Here is a 16,075-nt window from a genome sequence, read left to right on the forward strand (position 1 = left end):
AAACTAATTAAAACAAGACCTAAACCCTAATCCTCAATAAAATGCAATGTTCAAATAATTGAAACACTAATCAATTGAAACTAATTCATAACTAATTAACAAAATCTGGAAATAATAAATAAATGGATTGTAATTCAAACTTAGAATTTTTAGGAGATGGAGAAGGAGATCGAGGGGCGGCAGTGGCAGTTGCAGCGGCGACGGCGCGGCGACGGCGAGGGTGAGGGCAGGGCTGGACGGCGAGGGGGAGGCCTGGACGGTGAGGGAGAGGGGCTGGGAGAAGGAGAGAAGGGAAGGAAGAAGAGGGAAAACTTTCATAGAAATGGGGGTTTCCCCCGTTTTTCACTTCTCTGATTTTAGAATTACCGACCAAAGTTGGTCGGTAATTTTGGTCGGTACATTAAGTGCGGACCGTTTGACCAAAAACCGACCAACTTTGGTCGGTTTTTTTTTAAAAAGAATTTTAAATTCTTTAACCGACCAACGTTGGTCGGTAATTTTAAATATAAATTCTTAAATATTATAAAATATTTTAAATAATAAAATAATTATTAAAATTTAAAAAATTGGATCCAGATTACCGACCAACGTTGGTCGGTAATCCAAAATTTTCTTGTCTGACCAGCTATTGACCAATTTACCGACCAACGTTGGTCGGTATTTTGTTTAAAAAATGTAAATATTTTTTTCCCCAGTTTGCGTCTAACCTGGACGGTTTTTGATCGCATTTTTTGACCGACCAACGTTGATCGGAAATAGTTGGTCGATTTTTAGCAGATTTTTAGTAGTGTAATAAAGTACGTAACCTTCCATAAAAGAATATAGTACCTAATAAATGATCTGATAAACCGAAAGATAATCTTAAAAGGGAATCTATCAATATTACACAGTTATTGTAATTATTGTACGGTTGGACTTTGTGGTATTAGTCATTGTATAAACGAATAATTGCATAGGTAAGTAATTTAACTATAGATTCTGTAGTTAATAGAGAATATATATATATATATATAAATAGAGTCAAACCCCTCTTGTGTTTAAGAGGTTATTGGTTTCATCTTTTTCAGGGCATTAGAACTAATCTCTGTTGCTTTTAAGCAGATTTAGTTGTACTTATATTTCAATCTTCAGGTAATTATATCTCAATCTGAATACAAAGATCATATAGTTTTAATCTTCTACACTTTCTAATTTCAACATGTTACTCTTTTTATTGCAGGAAAGGAGAGGTACATATATATAGGAAGAATTCTGCAACTGTGATGGTAAGTTAATTTCTACCAACTACTCATGTCACTAAATGTAATTCCTTGTTCTATTTCCTTAACCCTTTAGTCTTATTTTGTTCTGTTACAATTCTTCAAATTATCTCAGTGATTTAAATTGCTTTAGTAAGTAGTACATTCCTCGTGTGAACAAGTAGTTTTTAGATGGGGAAAGTTTTTATTTTATGAGCAGAAACGTGTGGTTTAATAACTAATTGATCTGCACAAGTAAACAAGCATAGTTAATGTACGTACTTTGTTTTAATTGGTTCATGTGTTCAAAGGATGAGTTGTAATAAGACTACTCCTGTTCTTTTGAGAATAGATATACATTATCCAATTCTTGTCCTTTTTCTTTCTGAAATTTTTGTCTATGTTTTACCGGCTTTTAATTTTAGGGGGAATCTAACTTCTCGATCCTATTCCTTTTTTTTATGTTTCCTCCGTTTATTTACTCGCTTATTAAATTGAATTTTAGCTAACGATTTAATATGTGTGCTTTTTTTATATTTAGTTCTATTTAACACTAAAAATTAATTAAAATAATATTCCAATACGTTAAGGTGAATATGGTCATTTGACCTCAACCATCATACCACAGAACTTAAGCTCTATCTGTTTGTAATTTTCACATTCTCTTAACAAACTTTCCACCAAAACGACGAAAATAGTTGCTCGCTTTGTTTTAAGCTTTTACCTAGTCCCCTCTCCTCTATCTCCCCCCAGATTTGTCTAGAAATTACCGTCACATTTAACGGCTGTCAAAAACCCAGGACCACAGAAATGACAGCACTACTCATCAGCCAATAATAAGAACCACAATCCGACGAAATTTGATCTCATTATTATCATCCTCACCCTCTTCACTACTCTCTCTCTCTCTCTCTCTCTTCTCTGCAAAAGAAGGTCTGCTCAGTGAGTACTTTAATTTAAGGGAAAGTAAAATTCTGAAATTCTTGTTCAGAGCTTCTGTTATAGAATTGAAGATAGAGAGATTTTTGTGTACGATCGAGGAGGGTCTAAATTTCAAATTCGACATTTAATATTCATACATAATTAGCTGATTCGCATATATAGAATCTACGCTGTTGTTATTGAATAAAGCCTACATGTACATATGGTATATAAGTGAGAGGAATTGATGGGAAGGTATATATGAGGAAGTGCAAGGGAATTGAAGAGGTGACGATTATGGAGGTGTCAGATGTAGATTTGGAAGTGCCGACGACGACGAAAAAGAGGAAGATATCAAGTGATGGAGATGTCAAGCTCATGTCTCCTCCTCTACTTCGCTGCAGAAGTCACTCCGGAGTCGGAGATACGCCGGCCGGAAGTTTGGTTTCTCCGTCGAGTTCGGTTAATTTAAATGATGCTTCTAACTTAGATCACGATTTAGCGTCTTATTGCTTAAGGAATGGATCAAGCGAGGTAACAAAGAGCAATTCCAAATCAATATTACGACGCTTCTGAGTATAACTTACTTAGAATTCAATTTTCTCCTATATGTATATATATATGTTCAGACTCAGAATATGTATCATGTTGCATTTAAAAACTGGATATGTTGAATTTATGTGAAATTTGAATTTTGAATTTCCTGTAATGCAGGAGAACAGTGTGATAGCGTCTGCAGAAAGGTAAATAGTGTTATTATTAAATTTGTCTTTTCAATTCAAAATTAAAAAATAAAAATACTTAATTGATTTCAACAGCCTGGTTATTTATACGATTACCAGTATTTATTTAAAACGTACATTTTGCAGTAAAGAGGCGAAATTATCAAGCGAGCGTCAACGAACGCCGGAGAAAATGCCGTCTGAAAAAGAGATTGAAGAGTTTTTTGCAGCTCGCCAGAAAGCTATACTTAAACGATTTAGAGAAAAGTACATTTCCTTCTCTCTTTTGTTTTCTTTCCTTTTATGTTTTTCCTCTCTCGTAATGGCTTTTAATTGGTAAAGGTACAACTTCGACTTTGAGAAAGAGGAGCCATTGGAAGGTCGCTACGAATGGGTCCGAATAGGAAGTTGAAGATTGAATTCGCAAGACTGACCACAACAGTATCAATTGCTGCTGCTTCATTTATTTTTGCTGGTACTACACCAATACCTTGTTTAGGTGTTCGTGCTTTTCTTTCCTAATAAATAATAATTATTCTTTTGCCCTTTTAAATTGAGGGCTAGGAGTTTGGAGATGTAGAGTTAATAGTGGATTAACAATGCAGGCACCTTTCATCCAACTTTCTTCGTCTTGAATTCTTATATTATTAAGTACTAGTATTACAACAAATACAACAATATATCCAGTATTATTCCACACCGTAAGATCTAGGGAGGATAGTGTGTACGCAGACCTTACCCTACCTTGTGAGGATAGAGACGTTTCCAAAAGTATAAGCACCACATTAATGAAAATATAGACAAGAAGGGACAATACCAAAAGGCCATATAAAAGCAGTATAAAAATAACAAGATAGTAAGGTGATCAACAATAAAAGAAAATAACAGTTAGTCATAAAAATCTTTTACTAACAGAAAGCGAGACTGTATGCCAATACTACTGTTATGAACACCCTAGACTACCTACTTTACTACCCTAATCATCGACCTCCATACCTTCCTATCAATGGTCATGTCCTCGGTCAACTGAAGTTGCGCCATATCTTGCCTAATCACCTCTCCCCACCTTTTCTTTGGCGTACCTCTACCACTCTGTAGGCCCTCCAATGTCAACCTCTCACACCTCTTCACCGGTACATCTGTGCTCCTCCTCCTCACATGACCAAAACACCTAAGTCGCGCTTCTAGCATCTTGTCCTCGTTAAGTACTGGTATTAATTTACTAACTTTCTCCCATAAATTTTTTATTTAGTTTGCATCACTCCTCCATTCTTAATTAATTTCCATCATTTAAAGTTTTATGTGAGATGTTTAGATATTCCAGTAAAATATCAAAAATTTGAGTTTCACCAATTGCTTCCTATCCTTTGCTAACTAGAAATAAATGTTTCTCATCAAGAAGTGAGAGCAGAGACGGAACCAAAATTAATAGTTTATGGATTTTAAATTTTATGCTTAGCTTTTTCAAGATAAAATACGTATTTAGTGAATTAGAAATATGAGAGAGAAGTGAAAGTGAGAGTGACAGCAACAGTAAACAAACAATATATAGAAACAGCGCCAACAGAGCTTGCCGTATAAGTTACGGACACCTATTCAAAGAACGGGACGCCCCCATGTGGATATGAGTTTTCTGGTCCCTTCACCTATACTCATTTTCATCACAAAGTAAAATATGTACTTACTCAATTGCCAATTGGGAATTATTATTACCACATTTATCATATCTTTTCTATTTTTTCCTACCCAAAATCGCGTTGGGTAGGATCCGTTAAGAAAGAAGCGTAACATTAGGATTTTTTTTTAATTCTTAAGGCACAAATTCGAATTCTCGAATTAAGGGTGGGGAAACTCTATCCATCTCACTACAAGATAATATATATCATATTTCCTCATTGCATTATCTTTTTATTTCCTTCTAGCAATTTGGGTTTCATTACTTTCAAAGGTTGTTTTATGTACGAAAGCAAATTGGCGATGCAATTTTCTTGCCCTATTGGAAAGGACTAAGGACACATGAATGAGGTATAGTGCCCGAATTGTAAAATTAGAATGGAGACAGTAAAAATTATATCAATTACAGCCAAATCGCTTCAGTTTTTATTTATTTTTTTCATTTTTCTGGATGCGTCATTGTGTATTTAGAAGCATGAAACGTTGTTTTTTTTTTTTCCTTTTTTGCATTTGGAGGCGCCGGATGTGATTAGCTTAGTAATGACAACTTATTTATCGAATAAATAGGAATTACTAGAAAAGTGAAGATTAGCAAGCTGAGAGATCATACTACTAAAAATTAATCTCTGTAATCTGTGAGTTGGGATTCCAAGAAAGCTTTGCAATTAATAAAAAGCAATGTAACAGTATGCTTGTCTTCGAGCAATCAAACTATACTTTATATAGACACAATCTTTTTAAACAATTCTCCTAATTCATCACACCAAAAATACTTAAAATAGACAAAGCACAAAAGCGTAATATCTTCACCTCAAGATTTGACTTACAAATACCACGCATTATTCACAACTCACTCACTTATTCTAACATAGAGGTCATTGACATTACCTTTCCTTCATGAATCAAGTGCCCTCACACAACAAAAGAGAGTAGTTCCACACAATAAAATTTAAGAACACTTAGGAACTCAAGATAGAAAAAATTCGCTCACTCTCAGAAATAACATTCATATGCCACAAAAGATGCACCATAGGCTTGCCCGTAGTGTACTACTCTACTAATTGAGCTCATTCAGTCTAGGATCAAGTAGGACTTTATTTGGTTGTAATGTAGGTTGCGGGACGGGTAGGATACATTTACATATAAGAGTGACTACACCTCCCTAAGCACTTTAATACATATACTTTAACATTCAAACCCCATACTTATGTCAAACCAAACTCCACCTTCACATCAATGTATATTACCCCATACTTCTTTAAGCACAATTACATCAAAAGTTACCACTTATCAAGGAATATTTTTTTTTCACAGCAATACAATAATTTTTTTCCTTTTCTTTCTTTTTCAATTCAAGTGGCTCTTACTTTTTCAAAATAATGCACCTTTCTCCTTATTTCATTAGTTCCACTCAAAATCCAAACCATCCACCCCACACTTTAACTTTTACACAGTTCATAATAAATCAAGTGCTCATGAGAGGTTAGAAGGTTCAAATAGATGGTTAATTCAAATAAATGGGTAAGGCTTGTAATGTGGTTGCCAAAGAAATAAGATTACAGGCTCAATAGGTTAACTACGATACATAACAATTAGGCGGGTAAAATATATATATGGCTCAACAAAGAAACGCATATATCACTGTCAAGACTGAACAAAACTACTATTTCGCTTTGCAAACACACGGGGCAAGTTCTAGACATCAAATGCAATGCACAGAATAACACCCAAACCTCACACACACATGGCACATAACTCACTCAGGATTGGATTCATCAAGACACTCTAGTCAAAGCAGTTAAGCAAATTTAAAATCATACAATTTAAGGTATTTATACAAGAGTCAAGAACTGAGCCTAAGCGTCACAACCAAAGTACTCACTATTCTCAAGGCACAACAAAAGAAAGAGATATTTCTTCAATTCAAAACACAACACAATAGCTCCTATTCCTAAAAAAATAAAACTAGCTACACCCGGTTCAAACAAAACCCTTGGAAAAGAACCGCGACATAAAGAAAAATAAGGGGAAATTACTACACTACCTACAAAAAAAATCTTTTTATCTTTTTTCTTTTGACTTAAATCCCTCAAGAAAAATATCTAATAGATCCATCGTCGGGAAAGGTCCAATCTTTTATATTTTTGTAAAAATAAAAAAAAAATTATTCAATTAAACTAACACAACTAAAATAGCATGGAAAGTCACCTAAACAATCTCCTCACCCCACACTTAAAATTATGCATTGTCCCTAATGCACACCCATACATACAAGAGGGTAAAAGAAACTCCCTGAAAGGTCAAAGGCCGACGCACTAGCAGCTCATAGGGTACTCAGACTTCTCCCAGGCCTGGTCCTTCATATGAGTACCTCACACTTAGTTCCAACTATCTGGTTTGCTGTTGTATTCTTCCAATGGCTTTGCATTCTATGCTCCTAAAAAATTAAAAATCGACACTACAAAAATAATATTATAATAAAAAAATAAATTAAAAATAAAATTAAAAAAAATTAAATTAAATTAAAAAAATAAAGCTGGGTTGCCTCCCAACATGCGCTTGATTTAACGTCACGACACGACGAAAACTACTTTTTGTCTCCACCTCGAGCTTATGAATTGAACCCCCAATTTGGCTTCAAGTTTTCGGTTATGCTTCAAGGGTGGTAGAACAAATATAATTGGCCCAAGCAACCATTGTACTATTCTACACTTCTTGGCTTTTAGATGAGGTATGTAGTCCTGTCTTTCTGGCAAGAAAAATTCCAGAATGTAGACACCTTGTTCCTCATTCCTTGACTCCTCAATCGGCTTGGATGACTCTATTTCCATATCGTTATCCAAGCACAATGTGGAAAAATATTTGGAGTGAGGCCAAATGCGCACAAACACATGAGCTTCAAGACTTTCAACTTCCTCAACATCAATGATACTAGAGTCAACAAAATTTATATCCTCAAAGTCCTTGGCTGACTCTAGTCTCACTTCTTCAACATCAACATCCTCAAATTGTAGTTGGCTAGTTGGTTGATGTTCTACTCTGACCTCCTCATTAGCACCTCAAATTCACGTTCCTCTTGGCTACTATCCATAAAATTGCCTTGCTGAGCATTAAAAGCTTCAACTAGTTGACTCACTTGTGCCTCCAGGTTGCGAATAGTAGCAACTCACCTTTGTATGTGCAATTGTTTCTTATTATTTTGTTCCACAAGGCACCTTATCATCTCCTTGATCTCTTTCATGTCATCATCCCTGGGTTCTTTGTTCCTATTAACTTCACAAGAAAAAGAAGAACCGTCAAAGTAAGGGGTTGGGGGAAGATAAGAAATATAAGCACAACCATGAAAGTGACCATCTTGACCACTACACATATCACATACATTCCACACATAAGATTGAGTTGGTGCACATAACTCGCTCTCGGAAATATTTTAAAAATTTTGCCATGGGTGATTTTCTCCACAATATGCATAAGGAGGATTAAAAGTAGAATTACCAACATCAAAACTCTCATAATTCCAAGATGCCATATTTTTTTTAAAAAAAGAAGTAAGAAGTAAAACAAAAATAAAAAAAATTCAAATACAGAAAATAAAAATAAAAGTTCAAACTTGAAACCTAGCAATATGTACACCTACAGCTACACTGTTAGTTTTCCGACAACGGCTCCAAAATTTGATCACACCCAACTCTAGTCCTAAAAAGGATAAGCAGTCGCTGCAAATATAATCCGGTCTAAAAGTCCGGAATCGAATCCCATAGAGAACTAAGGTTTCGCCATAATTGTTCAATATCGCTAAGAAGACAAGCTCGAATAAATTTCTAAGTTATAAAGATTAAGATTCTTATATCTAACTAATTAACTAAGAAACTAAAGCAGTAAATTAACAACTAAAGATACCAAGGGTTGGAGATTAAATTTAGGATGTCTAGAGTTATGATTTCCCCAAATGTTGGAATCTTTCCCGCTATGTTCCCTATAATTTCGCCTATGTATTCTCTACTGATCGTAAGCACTTTAGTTGTCGTAATTCTCTCTCGAGCAACTACAATAATTTACTAGACATATTCTCTCGAACTACGCTAGTTGGCTTTATCTAACCACTCATTATGACCACGTCAAGGCTTTGTTATTTCTAAACCTACCTTTAAACCTGATGTATTGATTTCTCACATACGTTAGGAGTGACGTTGTTCAACAACCACCTAAATATATATATCCTTTCTCAAGCAACACATAATAAATAGGCACAGTCAATCGACGGCCATTCAATCAACTAAAATAAGTACGTAGTTGAACAAATAGACAAATTCAAAGGTTAAATTATATTAAAGCATAACAAGAATTCATCCTCCAAGAGGTTCCATCAAAACCCTAGATAACAAATTAGTTACTCATAATAGTATGTAAACCCTATAATACTAAAAGTCATAACCAATAATGAAAAGTAGAAAGAAAAAGGAAAAAATTCATGGTTGAATCTTCCTCCTTGCTTCTCGCGTATTCTTGCCTCCTTAGGTCGAATCCCCAGTCTCCTTAGGTCTAAATTATGTCGAAAGTATATCAAAAAGTCCTCAAAATACCGTTTTTCATATATATATATATATATATATATATATATATATATATACACCAAGTAGGGTCGAGCCCAAATAATTATACCTTCTCCTACGCGAAAAAGGACACTTTTCTAGGTCAGGACGTCCGCGGCCGCGGATTTTACCTAGTGTTCTGCCTCACATCCGCGGCTGCGGATTCGACCACATTTTTGACCCTGTTCTGTTTGTAATTTAGAAAAATATAAAACATAAAAGTTGTAGTCCTTTTAATTAGCTTTCCAACCATATATTGTGGGGCTCAAATGGAATTTTTAGCGAAAAGTTATGTGTATTTTACTAGACAGTGCGCAATATGCCTACTCAATTCTTCGTTCGTTCTTAACTATCATCAATTGATCCCCGAACAGGATCCCAGCTTAATTCCTTGGGTTTTTACTCAGACTTCAAAGCTCCAAATCACTTGAATTCATTTCCTAACATCTATATAGCTCGGAATCACTCCTACAAGGCATAAAACACATAATTAGTGCAAAACACTAGCGATTAAAGCTCAAACTCAATTAAAGTGCAGTAAATTAGAGTGTAATAAGAGACTAAAATATGTAATTATAGCCTATCATCACAGTATTAATAAACTGTTTAATTAAATTCTTGAGGATTAATCACCCAAAAAAGAGCAATTGGCTGCTTTTTGAGTTACACTATTTAATAAACTTTTGGCCGTCTAATATAAAAGAGCTCAACTTTTGTAGCCATCAAGTTAAGATGAACTACAACATGAGGTAATTTTTTGGTATTCTAAAAATTGTATTTCCTCTGTGCAATTTACTTGTTCGTGTTTGACTTGGCACACTCTTTAAAGAGCAATTAACAAAATGATAATTTTACTATATTATCCATAATTATAATATGTTGTGCAATGTATTGAAAATTATTAGTACTAGTACTAAATAATAAGAGTAAAATAAGTATAAATATAAAGTATTTCTTGGTTTTTCAAACTGGACCTGTAAAAGTGATCATTTATTTTTAGTATATTATTCCCTCCGGTTAACAATAAGTGATTTTTTAGTTCTTTTTTTGTGGTCCAAAATAAGTGATTTTTTCAAATTTCAAGAATGAATTAATTATTTTTTTCCTACATTGCCCTTGGAGTAAATAGTGCTAGAGTATGTGTTATGAATATTTATGTGAAGAGATAGTAAAGGTTAATATAGTCAATTTCATTGGTAATTAATATTAAAAGATAAATTTCTTAATTTGTGTGAAAATAATCCAAAATTCACTTATTGTGGGATGGGATCGGTGAACAAACAAAAATGGACAAAGGGAGTAATAAATAACCTGCTATATTTAGCAAAAGTATTGTTAACGAAAAAGAATAGTGGTTGCCATCATTTACTACGCAAGCATTCTTCTTGGATCTGGTGAATATTGGTAGACCTTTCTTGTTTAGGGTACTGTCCTACTTCTACTTTGAGTAGCTGAGAATGAATTTTCTATACCTTAGGTATTCCTAAATAGGTGTATTAATTAAAGCCTGAGACTCGTTATTAATGAACCTCTCTGGATATGTGCCTCTAAATTCAGTTACTTATTAAAAAAGCTTAAGCTATAGTAGTATTTATTATGAGTAGTATTACTAACTTCTTCATACCAAAAATGGGAATGAAATGCTGCTGCTTCTGGGTGCTATCAATTGGAGTATCTGATTCATTAATTGGCTTCTCCAAATAATTTAACTGTCACAACTTTTCTATTTTGTTGATTTTTTAGCCGGTGTTTGGTATTTTTATTGGGAATTCGAATTGGCACCGAAAAGTCTTACATTGGAGGTAAAATGATCCCTAACAAAAGTGATTCCTTACACAGGGATCAAACCCGTAATCTCTTATTAAGAATGAAAAAATATTTACCACTCCACAACCAGTTACCACCCTTGTTAACTTTACTCTTCAATCCGAACTTAGAAATGTTTATGCTTTCTGATTCTGAAACTGAAGTAGTTTTTCTTTTTTGTGCCTAAATCCTGAATTTTATCCAATTGGGAAACTGTTTATTATATCAGGATTTAACGTATCGTTGCCTTTCTTCTTTCTTGAATACTTTGATTGACTTACATGATTTCCTCAAGGTTATGTATGAAGAGAAAACATCACCTTCTACTAAATTATTCGGTTTTTCCATTAATAAATTTCAAGTTATTTCCTAGATATCCTCCAAATCATTTGGTATCAAATAACTATAGAATTCATCTTTTCTGTGCTAAGCAACAAGAAAATCACTAATTTCCTTGAGTTTAATAAGTTTAATCTCACATAAAAGGAAATAAATGACCATCTAAGAAACAAAGCATTTTTGGAACTGGCAAAGTTGCAAGAACATTTTGGACTATACATGGAACAACTGTCCCATCACTGGGCTGAGTTTTAGCCCACATATTTTAACCTAATGAGTACTACATTTGCACAAAAAACAAATGTCTCAAGGTAAAACCCATCTTTCTTGAAATAATAGATAAAATATTCCTTCTTTTTTCGAATAGGTTGAAGAAAGAAAAAGATTTATGTGCTGACATTTCCGGAAGTCATATGTCATTTCCATAGATACAAAGCATGAACCAGCGAAGAGCCAAACAGAGGAAGACAACTTACTATAATTACACTCATATGCATTCAATTAATGCATTGCAGTTTAAACTACTATTAAAAAGAATAATACAATTATCACATTCAGATATTCTTAATCAAGACAACGGCTGCAGAAGTAAGACTCAACCGTTGGAAGAGCATCATCAATACACAGCATGAAAAACAATCTAGGGAGGAGCAGAAGAATGCAACTTTTATAATTACTCCCAATTTGCCTTTTCTAATAGTTGAAGAATTAACAAGATTACATACAATAATTACCTTTCAGTATTAATCAACAGCTGCATAATTAAGAGATTCAAGCATTGTAGATTTCCCTTAGTACTCCTAAAACCTTGTTTGCTACTTCTTGACCAAAAAGCCTAGGGAAGCTTGATTCAAGATCTATCTCAATAGTCTTATTCTTAATTATTTTATCCCTCTTTGCCAAAGCTGTACTTTCATCCTCTGTCAATTTTTTCTCAGCACAAGCACAAAGATCCAACCATGTCTCCAACATTACCTTAGCAACAGGACTTATGTGATCCTTAATAATCTCATCGATTCGAACAGCCTGAGAAGCTTCGGTTTCTATAGAAACCAAGATAGCTGATGGAGAGACAAGAGCTCGAATATATAGAGACGACGAGAAATAAGGCTTCACCTCTGGTAGCTTCTCGAGAAGTTGTCTCTGATTGCCTAATTGCGTTTCCTCGTAAAATGTCTTAAGGTAATCAGGATATTGGACGAGGTCCTTTCGTGGAGGTAGATCAAGAATGAGGATGAGAGATGTTGGACTGCTGCGGATGACTTCGATTAAGAAGTTTGGTGCATCAGTTGAAGGTCTCAAATAGGCGGAGAGGCTTGTAATATTCAAGGCTCCACCCGTGGGCAAGTTGCAGTGAACCCAACTACCGAGTATGAAATCAACCTGTCACACATTAGAAAGGCAAAATGTTGACTTTGCATGTATTCTTGATGCTAGTAAAAAGCGACAACATTCATGGAGCTTTAATGCTTTGGATAATTTCGCCTTCACTTTTTTTAACCGCACACTCCTCTGAAGCGCATTGCTTGCCAGAAGCAATAACCCCTCGCTTCGAATCGCTTCAAGCGACGAAGCAATAGCTTTTAAAAAACACATCAAGCAATGAAGCGACAAAGCGATAGCTTTTAATAAACATCGGATGCAAGAATGACAAGAACTGCTTTATTAGACGACTTCTCAACTTATGTAAAAGTTAAAATCATTTACTGCGTGTTCCCAAAAGTATCTTATATTAAACACGTGCTAGAAACAAAATATCAAATCACAAAGAGAAAGAAGACCTAATGAAGAACTGTAGAGCAGTCAACGAAACTATTGAGTAAACTGGTAAATAACGGAATAAGAACTTATGAGTAGACACCAGATCAAAATTCAGGAATGAATAAGCATAGGAAGATCAGATTGTGGTCAAATTTACTTCCTTAAGCCTTAAGTGGAACTAACTTGATGCTCTTTAAGACTTCCTGTTTACATTCTCCACCTGCTCTTGTAGTCCTGATGTATAACATCAACAAGAATATATATCAAGAAAAAGCAACTCTACACCAGCCCATGAAAGTTACAAACTATGCACATGGATAATTCTAAAAACAAGTCCAGCGAGGACAGCGTCCACACCAAGTATAACCATATTGATTATATCGATTTTGAATGCTAATAGCCCATTAAAGTACAAATTGTAGAGTTAGAAGGATATTTTTTCATCTCCAAACATAGGGGCATGTCCAATATAAATTGAACCTTGAAGAACTCTTAAACTGTTCCTATTTACTGGTAAACAGAGAATTGCTCGAATTCACCTTATCACAGAGGACAACGCAAAATTCGACAAATTTAACAAACACCTTATGTAACTTTAATTATAGAGGAAGAACCAATCATGTTCAGGTAGACAAAATCCATACTTATGTTCAATATGATCCTCGTATATAGACAAAGGCGTGGAGATAACAAAACTATATTTGCTGCTCTTCTTAAACTTGCACTTGGCTTTTGAATTTGTGTTCTTACTCCTAAACGACTGAAATTAAATTAGCATAATGAATAAGAAAGCTCACACTTACATAAGCACAATTTGGCATGGTTTTAAATCCTCTGAATTAAGCCAAACCAACTAAAGTTAGAAGATTAGAGTTCTATACTTATACAAGAATGAGATTTATCGATCATTATCGTAATATATCTCAAATGCATAACATCATGCGGAAAATATAACAAAGCAAAGAGGTCCAGAAGATTCTCTTTTTTCTTTGTTATCTTCGCGATGTAAATTTAACAGTGAAAGAGAGGAGGATTTGTTCTCACATAGGAGCCGTGCTACATTCTACTGGAAGCAACATCATGATCAAGGGAAATGCTGAGAAGAACAATTTATTCGATCAAGTCTCAACCATCCTCCAAAAAGAACAGGACCAATTCTGTGGATGCTGTTCAAGTCCATTTTGCTTATTGTCCTTCCAAGATATCCTCAACAACATTTATAAGTATAATTAAATCTATACTAAATCCACACTTAGTCTTTACAAAAGGAATAGTGAATGTAATATTCCATCTCCTTCCATTTTACATGGCATTCTTTCCTTTCTGTTTAAAAATGAAGGTCACTTTTCTATATTTGAAAATTCTTTCTTTAAACTGTGCGTTTGATCCTTAATGACATGCTCTTATAGCCATAAAAAAATATCATGGCACAGGGCCTAAGTTAACGGAGGCGGAGTCCGGGTTCAGAATTCTAGTTTTTTAAGCTACTCTGTTCTAAATTAATAATTTGTATATAATTCAATGAATTTCTTAAGACAATACATGGTTGGGACCAAATTTACCGGCCGAGCCCACAACCGAAAGGCTAGCTCCGCTACCGTAAGTTTGAGTTTGGGTTACGGGTTCAGCCGCACAGAGCTTTGAACCAAACCTTGTATTTGTGTTAAGAAATCCATTGAATATATTCAAATTATTAATTTAGAATACACTCAGCCATGTCTAAAACCAAAAATTCTAAGTTATTTTGTCTTAAACTGGGTACTCAACCAAAAACACGGCAAGATAAACTGTGGTTTTTAATAAAGTAGTATTCACATATGTTTCAGTTAACTTAACGACACCACTTTATAGGCAATTTAGGGGTACCTGGGAAGAGGAGTGGCCAGATCTGACATAGAGAGAAGCATGGGCAGTAGCAGTCTGATTCTCAAAGTACTGCACATTACAAGGCAGATTACAAGGAAGAAGAGATGTTCCAAGCCGATTCTCCACAGTCGATACAAGTTCCACCATTAACTCCCTATGTGGGACAGACACATAAGGAAATTCCTTGAATTTTGACTGATTTTCATTCTGCTGTTCCATGTATTTTGAGGATGAACAAGAGAAACGTTTTCTCACGAAAACAGAGCGAGAAGAAGAAGGGAGTAATGGTAGTGTGTGACTTGAAGTGAATAATTGGATAGAGCATATAGAAATAGCCATAGCAAAACTGCCATATTGTTCACAGCTTTTTCTTTTGTTCAAATAAAAATGAGGAACGTGACGTGTGGGACTTTTGTTCTGTCCTCAAGTCCCATTCCACTTGGGAATTACTTGTATGCACTCCCAACGTATTTATGGTATCATTTGTTTGCAATTAATCAAGATTTTAATCTTAAATATTCAGATTTTGTATATTTATTTTTAAAGTTTGATAGCATGTTTGGCCAAGTTTTTTTTTTTGCCAAAAGTACGCCAAGTTTTTTTTTGGCCAAAAGTACTTTTGGCCAAAAATTGAGATGTTTGACCAAGCTTTTAGAAGGAAAAAAAGTGTTTTTGAGAAGAAGTAGAAACAGATTTTGAGAAGTAGAAAAATGTAGTTTCTCTCCGAAAGTACTTTTCTGAGAATCACTTTTGATAAAAATACACTTAGAAGTAGTTTTCAAAAACTTGGTCAAACACTAATTGTTGCTCAAAAGTGCTTTTCAAATTAATTAGCCAAACACAAACTGATTCTCACCGAAAGTATTTTTTTGAAAAGCACTTTTCAAAATAAACATATTTTAGAAATTTGGCCAAACAGGATATGAAGCTTGATCATTTAGATCTTGGTCATTAAGTTTTTTTTTTTTAACTTCACAACCGCTTATTGAGTCTGAATAGGTATGTAAGATTAAGATATATAATAAAGACTTAATTTCATTAAGATGTTATCATCTACATTCATTATTAATTGTTGTCATCGCCTATCATTATCAACTACCACCATGCCACCCACCATCACCATACTCAATCACCACCACCATTATTCTCAACCATA

At 34.5% G+C, this 16,075-nt stretch overlaps 2 protein-coding genes and 1 long non-coding RNA gene across 3 annotated transcripts; 1 reads left to right on the plus strand and 2 right to left on the minus strand.

Annotated features, from left to right (window-relative positions):
• Window positions 1-2,144: 2,144 nt before the first annotated feature.
• LOC104108836 (cyclin-dependent kinase inhibitor 3-like) lies at window positions 2,145-3,501 on the plus strand (the record flags this gene model as incomplete). Its single annotated transcript, NM_001302514.1, is given in 4 exon segments — window positions 2,145-2,693; window positions 2,874-2,902; window positions 3,029-3,148; window positions 3,243-3,501. Coding segments are annotated over 4 exon segments (465 nt in total). The 3' UTR covers window positions 3,286-3,501.
• Window positions 3,502-11,939: 8,438 nt separating this feature from the next.
• LOC104108838 (red chlorophyll catabolite reductase, chloroplastic) lies at window positions 11,940-15,355 on the minus strand. The gene is made up of 2 exons (XM_009617967.4): window positions 14,920-15,355; window positions 11,940-12,675 (listed from the first exon to the last, which is right to left on the minus strand). The coding sequence occupies exons 1-2, from the start codon at window positions 15,256-15,258 to the stop codon at window positions 12,064-12,066; spliced, it is 951 nt and encodes a 316-aa protein (XP_009616262.1). The 5' UTR covers window positions 15,259-15,355; the 3' UTR covers window positions 11,940-12,063.
• Window positions 13,006-14,913, minus strand: LOC138899405 (uncharacterized). The gene is made up of 2 exons (XR_011410952.1): window positions 14,098-14,913; window positions 13,006-13,287 (listed from the first exon to the last, which is right to left on the minus strand). It is a non-coding gene; the product is annotated as an uncharacterized lncRNA (long non-coding RNA).
• Window positions 15,356-16,075: the final 720 nt, after the last annotated feature.

This window comes from Nicotiana tomentosiformis, chromosome 9 (genome assembly GCF_000390325.3).
Source record: "Nicotiana tomentosiformis chromosome 9, ASM39032v3, whole genome shotgun sequence".
In the NCBI taxonomy this organism is placed as follows: domain Eukaryota; kingdom Viridiplantae; phylum Streptophyta; class Magnoliopsida; order Solanales; family Solanaceae; genus Nicotiana; species Nicotiana tomentosiformis.